Below are 15,842 nucleotides of genomic sequence, written 5' to 3' on the forward strand. Positions count from 1 at the left end.
TTTTTATATACCTTTGTATTTTTTATGGAGTCAATAAATCACTCAATAAAGTCATTAAATTAATCTTGAATTTTGATATAGAAATGAACCGTACATAAAGTCATTTTGGAATTCCGATTCCTGAAAACATTTTGTACTAGCCTTATAATCGCAACTCTTTTTAAAAAAATAATCTTGTCAAATAATCTCGCATTATATTCAAGCGAACATATGTTTAACGTGAGTTTAACCATAGATCTAGCTTTTTATTTGTTTTTCGACTTGTATATTAAAGTTTTCATTGCTCTAATTTGTCATTAGCAGTGTCTCGCTATGGCATGGAATGAAAGTGTTATACAGATACAAAAACATGTGAGTGAACATTTCAAAACCGATGGCGTTTAGGGAATGCTCAATAATTCTGTCACTTGGTAATGTCAGTAATGTAAAAGCCATCTCCAGGGGGCCCTCTTCGGGGGGTCATTCCCAGTCACTAAGTCATCGCCTCATTTACCCCTCATTTAAACCTGGTGTTTATGCAGCAGTGATATTGCTTCTGATGGAGTAATAAAAATCTCAGTCACGTGGTTTAATGCTCTAAAAACCCACCTCTTTGTAGATTGTTGGGCTCTTCAGTGGTTGCATGCGCACTGTTAATTTTTTTTTTACTATGTCGTACTAGCTCTTGTTGTGCCACTTTAACGATTTACAAGGACCATGCGATATACGATATACCATGTGCCCGACCAAGTGCAACAATAATCATAAGCGTGATTGAAATTTAGATTTCACGTTGTGCGATAACAAAAAACTAATTTCAGGATAAACGAGAATCCAATATCCTGCTACATTATAATGCTCAGAAGAAATCTTGAAGATTTAAATCGAAACATTAGATTGTTGTTTTTCGACATCGGATTTCTACAAGTATTGATTTCATGTATATTTTTCGATAAATACCAAACCTATACGAGAGCAAAAAAAAAATGCAGTGAGCAGGTAGTATAAATCAAATTGATTGTGATACTTAAATTGTATACTCACATTTAAGTATCATGTATCATACAATATTAAGCTTATGTTAATATGTTTTCAAGATGTATTCCCTACGTCTTTACGTCATGTTTTTGTGAGGCAGCATTGAGGATTTTGTTTCGATTCATGGCATACCGTAGGCCTACAAACAAACAAACATCCTGCATTCTCAACTTGGATTCACAATGTACCTTTCTGTTAAGCCCCGCCCCTTGGATATTGTTGCTAAGGTCCCATAAACACGTGCGATTGAAGGATAATAGACGTGTCTGTTGGACTCGCGCGTGGTCCTGACCCTGTTCTGATTGGTCAGTTGTTAAGTTTGACTGACACTTAGGAAAGGTCCATTATCTACATACACGTAAGAAAAAGAGCACTATTTTTTCATCATCCCTTCTTCCTCTCTGAAAGTGGGAATTAACAACTGACGATTTTGCAACGCCGTTCTTTATGTTTTGTTTTTTGCCTTTCTTGAGAATCAACAAACTCAGTTTATAATACGGTATATCAACATGAAACATACTTCCTAATGAATATGGCAGAGTAATTATTTTAAAACTTATATAGTGTATAGTGTATAAGTGTATCCGTCTCATTCCCCAAGCCTTGTACACTCCAGGAAATGTAAAAAAAAAATGAGTGGCACCTCGGGCCAGATGCGAAAGATACTTGATGATTATGATATGGACGATATCATCAGAATACTGAAGGAGATATTTCTATCAACGAGTTTCAATTAATTCGTCATGTCCCTGTCCACAAGAGAGAACATTTTAAAACCTAAACGTCGTCAGTCCACCTCCTTGCCGTCAACAATATCAATCCACACCGGACCATTTCAAATTAAACTAACCACTAACCAACATTACTAAGCAATTGAAATGTTTAAAATATACTACTACTGTAACTGGCATTGGAATGCACATTCCTCTTCTAAATAATGAAACAGCCACGGCATCCATAAGAACTTTCGGAGGCGACGGTTGAACTAAATGCTACACATGTTTTTGCTGCTAACCCGACATACTTCAGTATTGATGTATTCGTGCGCACCTCGAATGACTCTGTGCAAATATAGGATACATCGTGCCAAGTAATGATGTGAAAGTATGTTCTCCGAAGACATACGGTACGGCACAGATTGAAAAATTTGTAATACGTAGACACATAAGTCTGCGTAATATTATCGAAAGGATAAAGTAATGCGATGTATATATATATATATGTCCATTTGATCACACAATATTTAATATTCATACACTGTAAAATGCAGACTGTGGTTCAAGACTTGCTTCAAACAACAATTAAGATTATATATATACTGTCTCTTATACACATCTAGATGTGTATAAGAGACAGGTATAGACCTTCATAAGAGACAGCAATTCAGGTTGACATTCTTCATATTTTATATTGCGTCATAGTTATGGAAATTATTATAATAATTATAATATAATATTAACATTGAAATTTACTGATCATTATCATCACCTTCATCGTCAACATCATCATCAGCCTATTGTATTACTGTCCTTACAATAATGCCTATAGGCCTATCAGGGAACAGTTATATCAATAATGTTTTAATGATACTACACGTATTACATTTAGGCTTATTACTGCCATCATAATGTGTAGGTAATGTATTAAATATGTTGTCTTTAACAGGATGCATGGGGTCGAAAAGTGCCGAGAAGCTGTACTACGATCTGATGCGCGGGTACGACGAACTGATCCGACCCGTAGAAAATGTCACCGAGCCAGTGATTGTTAAGTTTGGTGTCTCAATTTCTCAACTTATTGATGTGGTGAGATATTTTCTCTTAATATTTTATTATTATAAAAAAAAAAACCAAAAATTAGGGTTTTTTTTTCAAAATTATGTACCTGTAATATTCACATTCATACTAAAAATAAAAAGGACGTTCATAAATCAGTGACGCGTGACACCGCGTGAAAAGAATTCAGTGATGCGTAAACATAAATCACTGACGTGTGTCTTAAATGTTTACTAAATCTAGGCATATAGGCCTAATATAATAATTAATATCTGCATAATGACAGGGCATACTTCCCAAAGCATCTCAGCTTTTTACATAGACCTATTAAAATGAAGTTAGAAGTGTTTTTAAAATAATATACAAATAAATACTATATTTTCTGTAATAATATCTTACTTTCACCTTTCCCTGTGCTTGTCATTTATACTTTCTATCGGTGCCAAAATTATAGGATAAGACAACATAGGCCTATTTGTTATTGTCCAATACAACATTATAAATGTGTTTTCCCTTAGACAACAAAAATGTATAAAACACCAGACTATCCAAACCAACATGTAAACTAAATTAGGGAATTTATGGAAATGATTATGGATAAATCGGCATATTATTAGAATTAGTAATCTAGAAATTAATAAAGTCACGCTAAATATTGATTTTCAATTTGTTAAATTAATTTTGTTTCATATACAGGATGAAAAAAATCAAATATTGGTAACAAGTGTATGGGTAAAGCAGGTAAAAATTTATATATCATGGTTATTTTATTATTACCTTTTACACTCCAGTGGTTAGTGAATGAAATTAGTTCCGGTTCGGAATATCAATCTTGAGGCGGGAATTTGAACGCTCTGCTGTGATTTTTCGTTTGTGGCCTTGTTTGTGAACAACATGTTTGTGAACTGTAAACAAATTAGAGATTTGTAGATGAAAGTAAATACCATAGCTGCTGTGGCATCCAATATTTATAAAAGTGTCTTCATTTAAAAGACTACTATTTGTAACTATGAAATGTACACATGCGCCATTGCATAGACTCAAGCTCCTAAGAAATCTGGAAATAACAAAAAATAACCGTATAATGCTCACTCGAAATTGAGGAACGGCTAAGAAGAAAAATAAGTTTAAAAAATGAAAATGTATTGTAAAATACAGTCATTTAAACAAAGGTTGGAATTTATTGCCAACAAAAATTTTCTGGGACAAATAATTACATTCAAGAAATCATCTTATTTTAACCTCATTTTTCCCACTAGCTCCCTTTACTTAATCATCAATCACCTCTATCATCCCCACCCACACCCCTTATGGCAATTCTCTTCTATACGCCACTGCAACTACGGTTTTAGTTGGCTTAGGCCTATGTGTATTACGTGTGTACAGTATGTGTATTTGGGTTATGTGTTTACCTATCAGAAATCTAATACATCTCCTCTTCTTCTTCTTCTGCTGCTAGGAGTGGCATGACTTCAAATTAACATGGGACCCAGAAGAATACGACGGCCTAGAATCAATTAGAATTCCTATTGAACAACTATGGAGGCCAGACTTCGTTTTATATAACAAGTAAGTATACTACCAAATTGTTCCTCTTCATATTTACGATCGTTCAAAGTCAATGATGACGTCATAAATTAAGTGAATATTAATTAGGCATAGTGACATGTTAATATATTCATTTTTTATTGTTCCCATTTTCCAGCGCCGATGGGGATTACGATATGCAGTTCATGACAAATGCCATCGTCGGTTATAAGGGCGACGTCTTCTGGATGCCTCCCGCCATCTTTAAAACGTCATGCTTGATAGAAATCGAATTCTTTCCATTTGACGAACAGTTGTGCAAAATGAAATTCGGATCGTGGACGCACGACTCTAAGTATATAGACATGGCTAAGTTATCAGGTTCCGTCGATCTTGAGGACTATTGGCCGAACGGCGAGTGGGCCATTATGGAGGCTCCGATTAACAGGCATAATCTTTCGTACCCATGTTGCCCGAATGAGTTCTACATTGACATTACCGTTGAGTTCGTTATTCATAGGAAACCGTTGTTCTATGTTGTGACACTAGTGATCCCGTGTCTGCTTATCTCCTTTCTCACCATACTCGTGTTCTATCTTCCATCGGACGCGCAAGAGAAGATCACCTTGTCTATCTCAATTCTCCTGGCGTTGATTGTGTTTCTGTTGCTTATCCCGAGCATTATTCCACCGACGTCTAACAACCTGCCATTGATCGGTCGCTACATGCTCTTCACCATGGGACTGGTAACAGCGTCTATATTTGTCACAGTCGTCGTCATTAATATCCACTTCCGATCTGCGACAACCCACGAGATGCCGCAGTGGATCCGCAAGGTTTTCTTGCAGACTCTCCCGACGATCTTGTGTATGTCCAGGCCGGGAGGAGTTCAGCTATGTGACGGATGCAAAACGCCTCGTGCCAAACGAACTTCACTGAACGGCGTTCCATTTCATCCGATCTGGGTTGGTCCTGACATGAAACTATCTACTAAGTACATGATGAACACTATTACACCGTCACTGTTGGAAGAGATCCAACAGAGAGACAATGGTGGTGAATGCAGTAATAAAAATGAACTACCGACTGAATGCCGGGAAGCTGTTGATTCCATAGAATACATAGCATCGCATTTAAAACTATACGATGAGAATAATTTGGTAAGGTTTAATTTCAACATTATTTTCACTGTGTATATTATCCACAATGCTATTTACCGAATGATTGGATTTACAACCAATCAGATGTACAGTAATTAAATACATTCTTTCATCTTATGTATTCGCCTAAAATAATAACTCGAGAAGTCACACTTTGGAGTGCATACCTCCGTCCTGTGCCTGAATATAGTACCAGCAATACACAGGCCGTGGCTGACGGGCGAAACAGCAGCATACCCTAAACAAAAAATAGAATCACCCGTCGTATCCAGGCACACTGATATACTTGAGTGAGGGGCGATTCCATTATTTTATTTTATGCTCGACGATAAACAATCGAATTTCCTTTACTCTGTCCTTTGATCTTTTCTTCTGAAAATTGAATGGTGACTTTCTTCGATTATTATGTACCATTCCACTAAATTTTATGTTGATCCATTTATTAGTTTTTGCGTAATCTTGCTAAGAGACAGGCAGACAGCAGTGAATAAATAACCTCCTTCCATTCATTAATTTTTGCGTAATTTTGCTAAGAGACAGAGAAGCTAAAAAGTCTATTCATAAAGCCTATAAAAACGCGGTTACTAATAACGATGAAATACTGTATAAGTTGATCAAACTCTTCTGTTAAGACTTTCTTTCATGAATTGGCGCAATAATTCTTGAAGTAATCCTTGAATTTAAAATACTCTTCTTTTTTTCAGATAAGTGAAGACTGGAAATACGTTGCAATGGTAATCGACCGCATTTTCCTGTGGGTTTTTGCAGTTTTATGCACAAGTGGTACCCTGGGGATCATTTTAAATTCCCCGATGTTATGGGAACCCGAGGGAAAACACAATACAACAATACCTGTACCTCCTGAAATATTACACTCTGTGACGTATTCAGAACCCTGAGTGTGTGACATAATAATGTCTCGGATGTTGCTGCTACGAAGGGCTGCTGAAATCAAGGATATCCTCAATGAAAATGAAAGCATTTGTGAATCGATGGAAGACTTTAAATGAAGAGGGCAATCGTCAGATAAAGCCTGGTTTCCATACAAAATCCCTACACGCTATCGCCCACTCCTTTGGCGACGCTGATTGGTCAGTTGAATCAGCGTTCCCGATTGCGTCGTCGGGGACAGCTACGCAGTGCAAGGGTTGCAGTAAAAGAGCTGTAGCGATTGTATGGAAACGAAGCTTAACCGGTATGGTTCAAGAGGAACGACAATAATGAACGTAACGTAGCCAAGCACGATTGTCCGCGCTTGACTGATTACAAACAATTCTCAATCGATTATTAATGACTTTTCAGAAGAGTTGGATATCATGATAATATTTCATTTAGGCCTACATACCTTTTTTTTTAGGTTTTAGCTGATCAATTGCAGTAATTTAACAACACAACTCACAAACGACACTCGCGCACATTACGGAGCTTTCTATTTGCGCGACGGCGTTACTTACGAATTGATTGATCCCTTACCGTTCTTCGTTATCTGTACAATAATTGTAGATTCGGGTACTGTATAATTATGAACAATAACAAAATCTAGCAATTAACAGCCGTTAGAAAGAGCAATTATTACTAAGGCCATATTTGTTTTATGATTTTGTAAACTGGAAAACCTAGAGTGGCCTTAAGGTACAGCATATTTAGTTGCATGATTAACATTTTTATAATGTTAGATATTTTGAAAATATGTATATTATTATAGGCCTACTCAAGAAAGTCTTTCACGCACATGTTTACTTGTTCACATTGTCGCGAAAGCAAATTATGTCATCTATGCTAATCTTTATATTGTTTTCCGAATTGAGCTAGCAAGCTTGTGAAACCATTCGAAGACATATTAACAAATTCAACATTGAAAGTGGAGACGATTATCAGGCAACATCGTATATATGAGTAATTTGTCGCGTTATGACTATACAGTACCCAATTATGGCGAAGAAGAATAATCAGAAATATCAAATAATTTCTTAATGTAGACATAAACACGCTAGAACGAATGTATGTCTATATATCACGCACAAAATGCTTCAGATTTTCAGTAGATCAGTCTTTAGATAAATTTGTCTTTGCTAATGCGTGTCTGCCTGATATTTATGTGTGTGTTCGGGGTGGGTTTGTGGGTGGGTGGGTGGTTGATTTGTAAATTATATACTGTATGCCTTTAGGTTTGTGTATAAAACGGGATCTGATCCACCACAGCAACGTACCGTATATTATCAATTTCGCCACTTTTAGTGAAATGTACGATAGCGTGGACTGTATACCTTCGGATAACCTCTATACAAGTAGAATATTGCATTGCGTTATTCGAATTTTTGTTTTAATTCAAATATTGAAATATTCAAATTGAAAATACGTAATTAATTAATTCATTAATAGTGGAGCTGTTCGAAACATGAGATGCCGGTAATATCGCACTATTGGTGGTGATTTTGTTTTGTTTAAATCATGCAGTGCGAAGGGGGTCAAAAAAGGTAAGAATAGTAGAAATAAGTGAGAGATACCATATTAATTATTAAACAGCAGAAAATTGTAAATTGTGTTATACTGTGTCCTCTGAATACTGAGAATACAAAGATTTCGAGACGGCGCCCTAGACATAAATAATGGTACATGATCAGCACCAAGGCGAATCACTCGTGGTGAAAATGTTTGTAGTTGTCAGGCGATGTATCATCAATATATTGTTGACGAAGATGGAGATGACGGTGGTGGTGATAATAATAAACGGATATTTATAATGCGCCGGTATCCGTCGAAGACGCTCATGATGGGGATTACATTACGATGATAGTGGTGATGTTAATGATGGTGGTGGTGGTGGCAGGGGTGGCGCCAGCAGGGGCCTGGGGAGCCAGAGCCCCCGTCGGAGAGAAAAACCACAATTTGTCGGGGAGAAATAAAATTTATATATGTTTTCTACATATTAGTAGACTCGATTAAATAAGCCTTTGAAACCCCTAAATTGTCATATTTTTCAGGGGCTTTGCCACCACTCAATTTTTTTCCAGAAAACACTTGTTTTCGTCGGGGACTCGCCCCCCCCCCCGTCGGGGAGATCGGACCCCCGTCGAGCAAATGCTGGCCGCCACCCCTGGGTGGTGGTGGGTGTGGTGTGGTGGTGGCGGTGATGATGATGTAATGCTAACGATGTTTTGGATGATAATAAACATGACGGTGAGAATATTGATGCTGAGCTGATGAAAATGATAATGGGCCCAGTATGAGCAATGATTTAACGATGATGATGGTGTGGGGGTGATGATGAAGAAGATGGTGATGATGATGTTAATAATGACAATTATAACAATGAAGAGAGTAATGATTTAATGATGAAGAAAACGACGAGGATGGTGGAGGAGATGGTTTAAAAACTGTAAACCAACATCGACAGCTCAATTTATATCTATAAAAGCAACGATGATTATTATAAGGAAATGGTAATTAAAGAGATGAAGTTAGTAGTGACGTGGTAATGATGATTACTGACGATAATAATAAAATAAAGAATAATGAAGTTGATGATGATGATGATAAGGAGGAGTGAAGAATAATCATGATGATGATGATAATGATGTTGATGGTGATTCCAAATTTTCAAATTTCTCCTAAGATATGCAAAAAATCATCCAATTCCTCTCCTGGTATTATCCTATTTCATGTCCAAATCCTCTATTCCCATTCTGAAATTACCCGATTCCCGCCGAGAGAATCCGAGTCAGGCACGAATGAACGATAGCTGAAATATGTTACCAACGGAAATGAGCATCGATGTTGAAAAGACGAACAGGTAATACGAAAGGTGTTCTCTGTTAGTGAGGGAGAGTGATAATGTAGCGACATAATAGGTGAAGCATTTGGTGCCGTCTGACAAACCCTAATCGATTTTATATATACAGTATTGATATGGTTCGTGGAGATACGACATGTTCAGTTGGTAATTCAATAAATAAACCCTTCTATGTAAATACAGACGGGTCAGGATGTAAATAGGCCTAGTAGCAGTGGTAATGAGAAAGACATTCTAATTAGACGGCGGTGCATTGATTGCCTGATATTTAGCGTAACACCAGTGTATATTTTTATAGGCCTATGATCAGTTGACAACCGCCATATTTAACTTTCTTGACAGTAACTGTGGTATAGAAAAAAACCACATTTATGACAGTATGAGGGTATTAGATTTCTTTTAGAAAACCAATTTTCCAAAGGGATTCGAACCAAGACGTCCGATTACCATTCGGATGAGCGAGCCAGGAGAAAAAAAGTATAGGCCTGCTCTTTTAGACTTTCCCATTAGGACGTGGGGTTTTCCATTGTATTGAGTAATACCCAATAGATAGGCTAAGCGATAAATAATTCTGTTAAAAATGTGCGTTGCGTATCTCACACATTTAAAATAATGTATGGCGCGGTTTATGCCAAGCGAGCATACACCACAACGGTATTTTCTATGTTATTTAACTTTAAACACCTTCAACGCACTTGTACGGTAAATTACCAACCATACTAATCCCGAACGAGAACATTTCCAGAACACATACCTCAGGGGCGGATTTGGGGGGGGGGGAGCCTGCGACTGCCCCCCCCCCCCCCCTTTTTACCCCACAATTTTTTTTTTCTTTGAGATAATTGAATGGATACTCAATTCCATAGAAAGGTTGATTCTATGTCACATCGCGCAATGCATAGCTACAAAGAAGAAAGTTTAAGCGCAGATGCACCAGCATGGAAACTTTCGTGCAATCAATCACTCTCTATCGAGGTCAGCAGGTATGTGCTGACAGACAACCCCGTGCACAGTGACCATAGTACACTGATATGTGTGCACATCTCAACTGACGACACCCCTTCAGTAGACTTACTCTTTTAATAAAGTACAGTTTTTGTGTAGACAACATTTGACACTTTTGACGTGTAAGTTTTACTTCCTTATTGTTTTCAAGTACAGTACATCATTGTGTAATTTACAAAGTAGGCCTACCTAAACCTATTGCGCCCCGCCCCCGCCCCCCCCCCTTTTTTTTCTGGCAGGCTAGATCCACCCCTGTACCTTGATAGTCGGCATTAAGACAATTAAACTTAATGCGCAGGAAAAATGTTAATTTAGTGTTATGATAGCAATAATGTTTCAGCATTGATGAGTCGAAGAACGGCCTAATCAAGAGAGGACGAACAAGCTAATTTCCTTATGATTTACAATCAGCATCACCGAAAGCTGTCGGTGATAGCGTGTAGTGATTGTATGCAAACAGAGCCTAAAGGTCAAGATGACTTTTTCAAGCGATTATAATAAAATCAGAGATGTCTACAAGCAGAAAGACGAAGAGGATTGCGACAGCGGTTGACCTCGCTGGCATTAAATCACCGAATATTAGATTATTACCATAGAGATATAATAAGAATACTAGAGTGCTAACAGCAATGTATTCGATGTTCGAAATACGCAGAGCTGTGTGTGTGACTTCCTCGTATAGATGTTAATTATTTTATTTTCACCGGGTACTTTAAGGTCTGTCTCTTATACACATCTAGATGTGTTTAAGAGACAGGTGTAGTGATTGTATGCAAACAGAGCCTAAAGGTCAAGATGACTTTTTCAAGCGATTATAATAAAATCAGAGATGTCTACAAGCAGAAAGACGAAGAGGATTGCGACAGCGGTTGACCCCGCTGGCATTAAATCACCGAATATTAGATTATTACATATCGATAAACCAAATGCCTCTCAACCAAATACCACAATTAAGAGATACGAATACTAGACATGATTACAGAAGAATTATTAAACGAGTTCATTCCACATTTTCATTCGATTAAAAATTAAGGATGGGCCTGGCCAACGCTTAATGAGTTACTGTAAATGCTCGAATAAGCGCCGCTCTCCTAAACCTAATTTTTTTAGCTATAAGCACCGCTCTCGTATGAGCGCCGCGGCGCTTAATCGAGAGCATGTATTACCCTATGTGTAATGAAACACTTTGAGAAACAAGGTTTTAAATACAACGTATACAGTGTTAAAAGAAATAAATAACACAATGAAGACACAAGAATTTCTATATAAACGTTTATTTACGATGACGTAGGACCTATGATAGCCCTGAACTACGGGAATACATGCGATAGGTAACATGGAAACGGCCATGGAAAGCGCCACGCCAATATGTTTAGTGCCAATATGCACTGAAGCCTCCAAAAATTGTATAAGCGCCGCGGCGCTTATTCGAGTATTTACGATACGCTACTCATATGTTCAGCTGAAAAAAAAAACACAATAGGCCTATAACTTAATATCATACAGGTCGAATTTTAATATATTTTTCTTGCAGACAGTATGACGACATGTTTGCTGATGTTTGCTTCAATCATAATAATTGCAACAAAAAAGTAGATATTCAACTACAAGTTCGTGCAAATATTTGATGGGTTTTAAGCATGATAATAAATAATGCGCATTTGTGCGAATTACAAACAGCATCGCCCTCCATTTACGTACACATAGGCTATTTGCTCAGGTAAGAAGGAGTGACAATTCGACTGGTATGTATAGGTCACGAAAGGTCAGGATACCTCCATTTTAATTCCAACTTACCTGTATTTTGAACATAATATTTATAAAAATAAATGTGCTAATGCGTTATGTATAAATACCGCTCTGAGCAGTTGCTTGGTACAATGGCCAATGTCGAGCGGTGGTGTACGCATGCGCGAGTTATACTGCCACGGGTTGAAAGTAAATGAAGTGGAATTATTTTGTATCGAGAAATAGGTCCAGCTCCGTACGCGTCTAACGATGATGCATGATATGAAAAGCAATAGTATCGCTCTGACATGGTATAAACTGGATATAGACAAGGTGTGGGCTCAGAAGCCTATCATGTGCTGCTTTACTTCCTCGTATAGATGTTAATTATTTTATTTTCACCGGGTACTTTAAGGTAAGGAATTTTCTTTCTTGAAATATTATAATAACGTGATATAATTACCAGGTAAACATTTTACAGATGAGTTACGTATTTAATGTGGTTGCTAAGAAATTAATCCGGCGTTTTAAATGCTACATTATCATCAGAAAAGCTTTTTGATGATGCTTCTATATTATGTTACAGAATAAAAAAAATTGGCTTTATCGGATATTTCCATACCTCCTAAGGACAAAACCTTAAAACAGACAGACAGGCTAAACGCCTGCATTTGACAGTATGCATCCAGTCGAGAAAAAATACCAAACTATGACTTTCGTATTTTGGCAAACGAAATCTCACCTACTGTTTGTATTTCTGATGATCATCTTCATCGCAACAGGTAAGAACTCAATACTCAAATCTGGGATGCATAATTTGTAATGATAGGAAATATCCAATTTCGTATTCCGTATTGATCAACGACCGTCGGGGAAATTATAACCATTTTAAGGGACACGTACCATTGACGGCCGACCGTTGTTGCTTGCAGCATTTAGCTCAAGTCGTTGCTGGATCCATTAAGATATTCAACCGACGACGCGATGTTCTCTGCCTTTTAGTACAGTGTAGTAGAGATAATTTACTATAATATTTTTCCAAGTCATTATGCCAAAATCATGCGCATACTTTCGTAAATTCAACGCCTTTTACGAATGTCTTCTTGAAGTAAACCTTAATGAAATTTATAGAATCTATTATGGATTTACAGGTATCTGTATATGTATGCCTGCAGGTCAAAACATGATTATATGTCTTAGGTATTTATATTCATTTGACGAAACAAACTTTGAATCCAGCCCATGTCAAAACCCGAATCCTTTGTAGTATAAAAATAATTTAGGTGGTTGTTCCCAAATTTATAGGCCTACTCATAGAGACCCTCCTGAAAAGCTTTTGCTAAGTGGGACACAATTCTTAAAAAGTAAGAAAATTATTGTATACTTAAAAAAAAAAACCGCCAGATGACCTGTCTGCTAGCAACTGCAGTACTTAAAACAGACCGAAAGCCAAGCTGGTCACTTGACTGCAACATTCATTGGTCAAAGATCGACTGGTGTACAAAAACGAACTGAGTACGTCACGGTCGAGCGAGGCCTACAACATTGGCAATCGCACGTTTAGGCCTACTGGTAATCGCGTGTATACTGGGAATCGCGCATAGAGGTGCACCATCATCATCATCATCATCATCATCATCATCATCGTCGTCGTCGTCGTCGTGATTGTCGTCATCACAATCATCATAATCTGTAGAAAATAAGTTTATAAATTTTAATGTCAACTGACAAATTTACTTTAATTGAGAAAATTTCAAAATATATTTATTAACTACCGTATGTTAATTAATATTGCATCTGATTTTGTTAATGTTTGTTTTTTTATACTCCCGGCCGTTGGCTTATGTTTATGAATGAATGCCCTAAGCATTGTGTTTAGGGAGGAAGAAGTAGTATCACATCACCATTGTCAACCTGACATTTATTATTTATTTATTTATTTATTTATTGTAGTTTTCACCATCATCATTACCACCACCTGTGTCAACTACAATATCATCAATATAAGTATCGTCATCATCAATACTATCATCATGATCATAGTCGTCATTATCCTCATTATCTTCATCATCATGTTCACAACATAAGGCTATTATCATTATTATTATCATTATCCCGATCATCATTATTATCAACATCAACATTATCGTCATTGTCACCATCATATTCTTTTCTTCTTCATACACCACCATCATCATCATCATTGAGATTACCACCATCATTGAGATCATCACCACAATCATCTTTTTAATTATCGTCATCACTATAATCACCATCATCGTTATCATGATAAGTATCACCATCATCAGCAGCATCATCATTACTATCATCACGTGTATGTATGTATATTTGTGTGTGTATGTATGTGTATAATTTTGATATTTTAGATATTTAATAATAAAGTCTTAGAATGGTCAAAAAAGACCAATAACTAATATATCTTATATGTAAAACGTCTTAAAATATGTTTTTTTACTGTTATTCGTGAAATAGTACTGTACAACAGAAGTAAATACGGCTCTGCCTGAATTATAAAAATGTGAATTGACAAAAAAAAAAATCCGAGAAGTTTTTTGAGAGAAAATAAATTACTTGTTAAAAAATTAAGAAAGAAATGAAATTAAGATCGAAAACCGAGATCGATGTTTCATGTTCATGCATTGGTACCGTATATATGTGAATGTTTGTTTTTTTAATGATGTGAATAAATGTGGCTTTGCCAGTAAAAAAAATCATTACTATCACCATCATCATCATCACCTTCATCACCGTCGCCATCATTATCATCATTATAATCATCATCGTCATTATCATCGACATCATCATCATTGTCATCATCCCCATCATCATCCCCATCATTATCCCCATCATGATCATCACCACCATCATCATGATCATCATCATCATCATCATCATCATCATCATCATCATCATCATCATCATCTCATCATTATCATCATCATCATCATCATCTTCACAAACATCAGTAACCTCATTGAACGTGGTCTACATTTTCTTGACGTCACTGGAGTAGCTATCGGTTAGTGGAACTAAATGAAGCGAATAACCATGTCTTGTAGCACATCAGTTTAAATGCAAATTGCATCAAGTGTTGAAATGCTCTAAAAAAAAAAGCATCTACTTTGCCATCAAGCTCTACATAATCTGAAGCAAAGCAGCAGATTTCGACGAATGAAAAACAATGTTTTTTTGTCCATAGTGTTAATTTCAAGAAAATGTGTTTAATGCAAACTTAAATACGGAAACAATTGATTAAGCCAACTATAGATTGGGTTGCAAAAGCCTGGCCGACCGATGGTCTTGAAAATCTGATTTTAGCCTTTTTTGGAGAAAATATAATAGTTTATAATAGTATATATATATATATATATATATATATATATGTATGTATGTATGTATATATATATATAGGCCTATATATGTTATGATATACTAAATGTTATATCTTAACCATGGATTTTAGTCCTGTGATTAGCAATTTACTAATTAAATGCATGAAGGGATGGTTCTTAATACGTATACACAATTAGAACTATAAGGTAGGGTCTTGGGAATGAGTAGATAATTTTTTGTTATTTCTAAAAACAACCCCAGCCTGCCACAAAATCAGTATTAGAATTTATTGTCACGACTCACATTCATTGATAATGAAATCCATCATCATTTATACATCACAAGAACAACAAGACAATAATAACTTAAACACATACACATCCACAAGTCAAACAATACAAAAACAGTAAGTAAGCCCACAAAAAGGTGTTGCCAAGCCCGAACGATGTGAAATCTAAAAAATCTGGTTGCTTATATATATAT

At 36.4% G+C, this 15,842-nt stretch overlaps 2 protein-coding genes across 3 annotated transcripts in view; both read left to right on the plus strand.

Annotated features, from left to right (window-relative positions):
- The window catches only part of LOC117105297 (neuronal acetylcholine receptor subunit alpha-4-like), a 25,283-nt gene extending 17,478 nt beyond the window's left edge, over positions 1–7,805 (plus strand). The window contains exons 2-6 of the mRNA XM_033246414.1: positions 2,683–2,822; positions 3,489–3,533; positions 4,252–4,361; positions 4,498–5,479; positions 6,184–7,805. Coding sequence (XP_033102305.1) covers positions 2,683–2,822; positions 3,489–3,533; positions 4,252–4,361; positions 4,498–5,479; positions 6,184–6,378 — 1,472 coding nt within the window. The 3' untranslated portion in view covers positions 6,379–7,805. The remainder of the gene's footprint in view (positions 1–2,682; positions 2,823–3,488; positions 3,534–4,251; positions 4,362–4,497; positions 5,480–6,183) is intronic.
- Positions 7,806–10,945: 3,140 nt separating this feature from the next.
- Positions 10,946–15,842, plus strand: part of LOC117105299 (neuronal acetylcholine receptor subunit alpha-3-like) — a 28,925-nt gene continuing 24,028 nt past the window's right edge. Inside the window, exons 1-2 of one of the 2 annotated variants that reach the window (XM_033246418.1) lie at positions 10,946–10,994; positions 12,592–12,787. In XM_033246418.1, the coding sequence (XP_033102309.1) occupies positions 12,685–12,787 (103 nt within the window). In that variant the 5' untranslated portion in view covers positions 10,946–10,994; positions 12,592–12,684. Of the gene's footprint in view, positions 10,995–12,223; positions 12,421–12,591; positions 12,788–15,842 lie in introns of those variants that run through there. The other variant, XM_033246417.1, reaches the window with a different exon arrangement.

This window comes from Anneissia japonica, unplaced genomic scaffold, assembly GCF_011630105.1.
Source record: "Anneissia japonica isolate Jap-2015-1 unplaced genomic scaffold, ASM1163010v1 scaffold287726_len2788222_cov184, whole genome shotgun sequence".
In the NCBI taxonomy this organism is placed as follows: Eukaryota; Metazoa; Echinodermata; class Crinoidea; order Comatulida; family Comatulidae; genus Anneissia; species Anneissia japonica.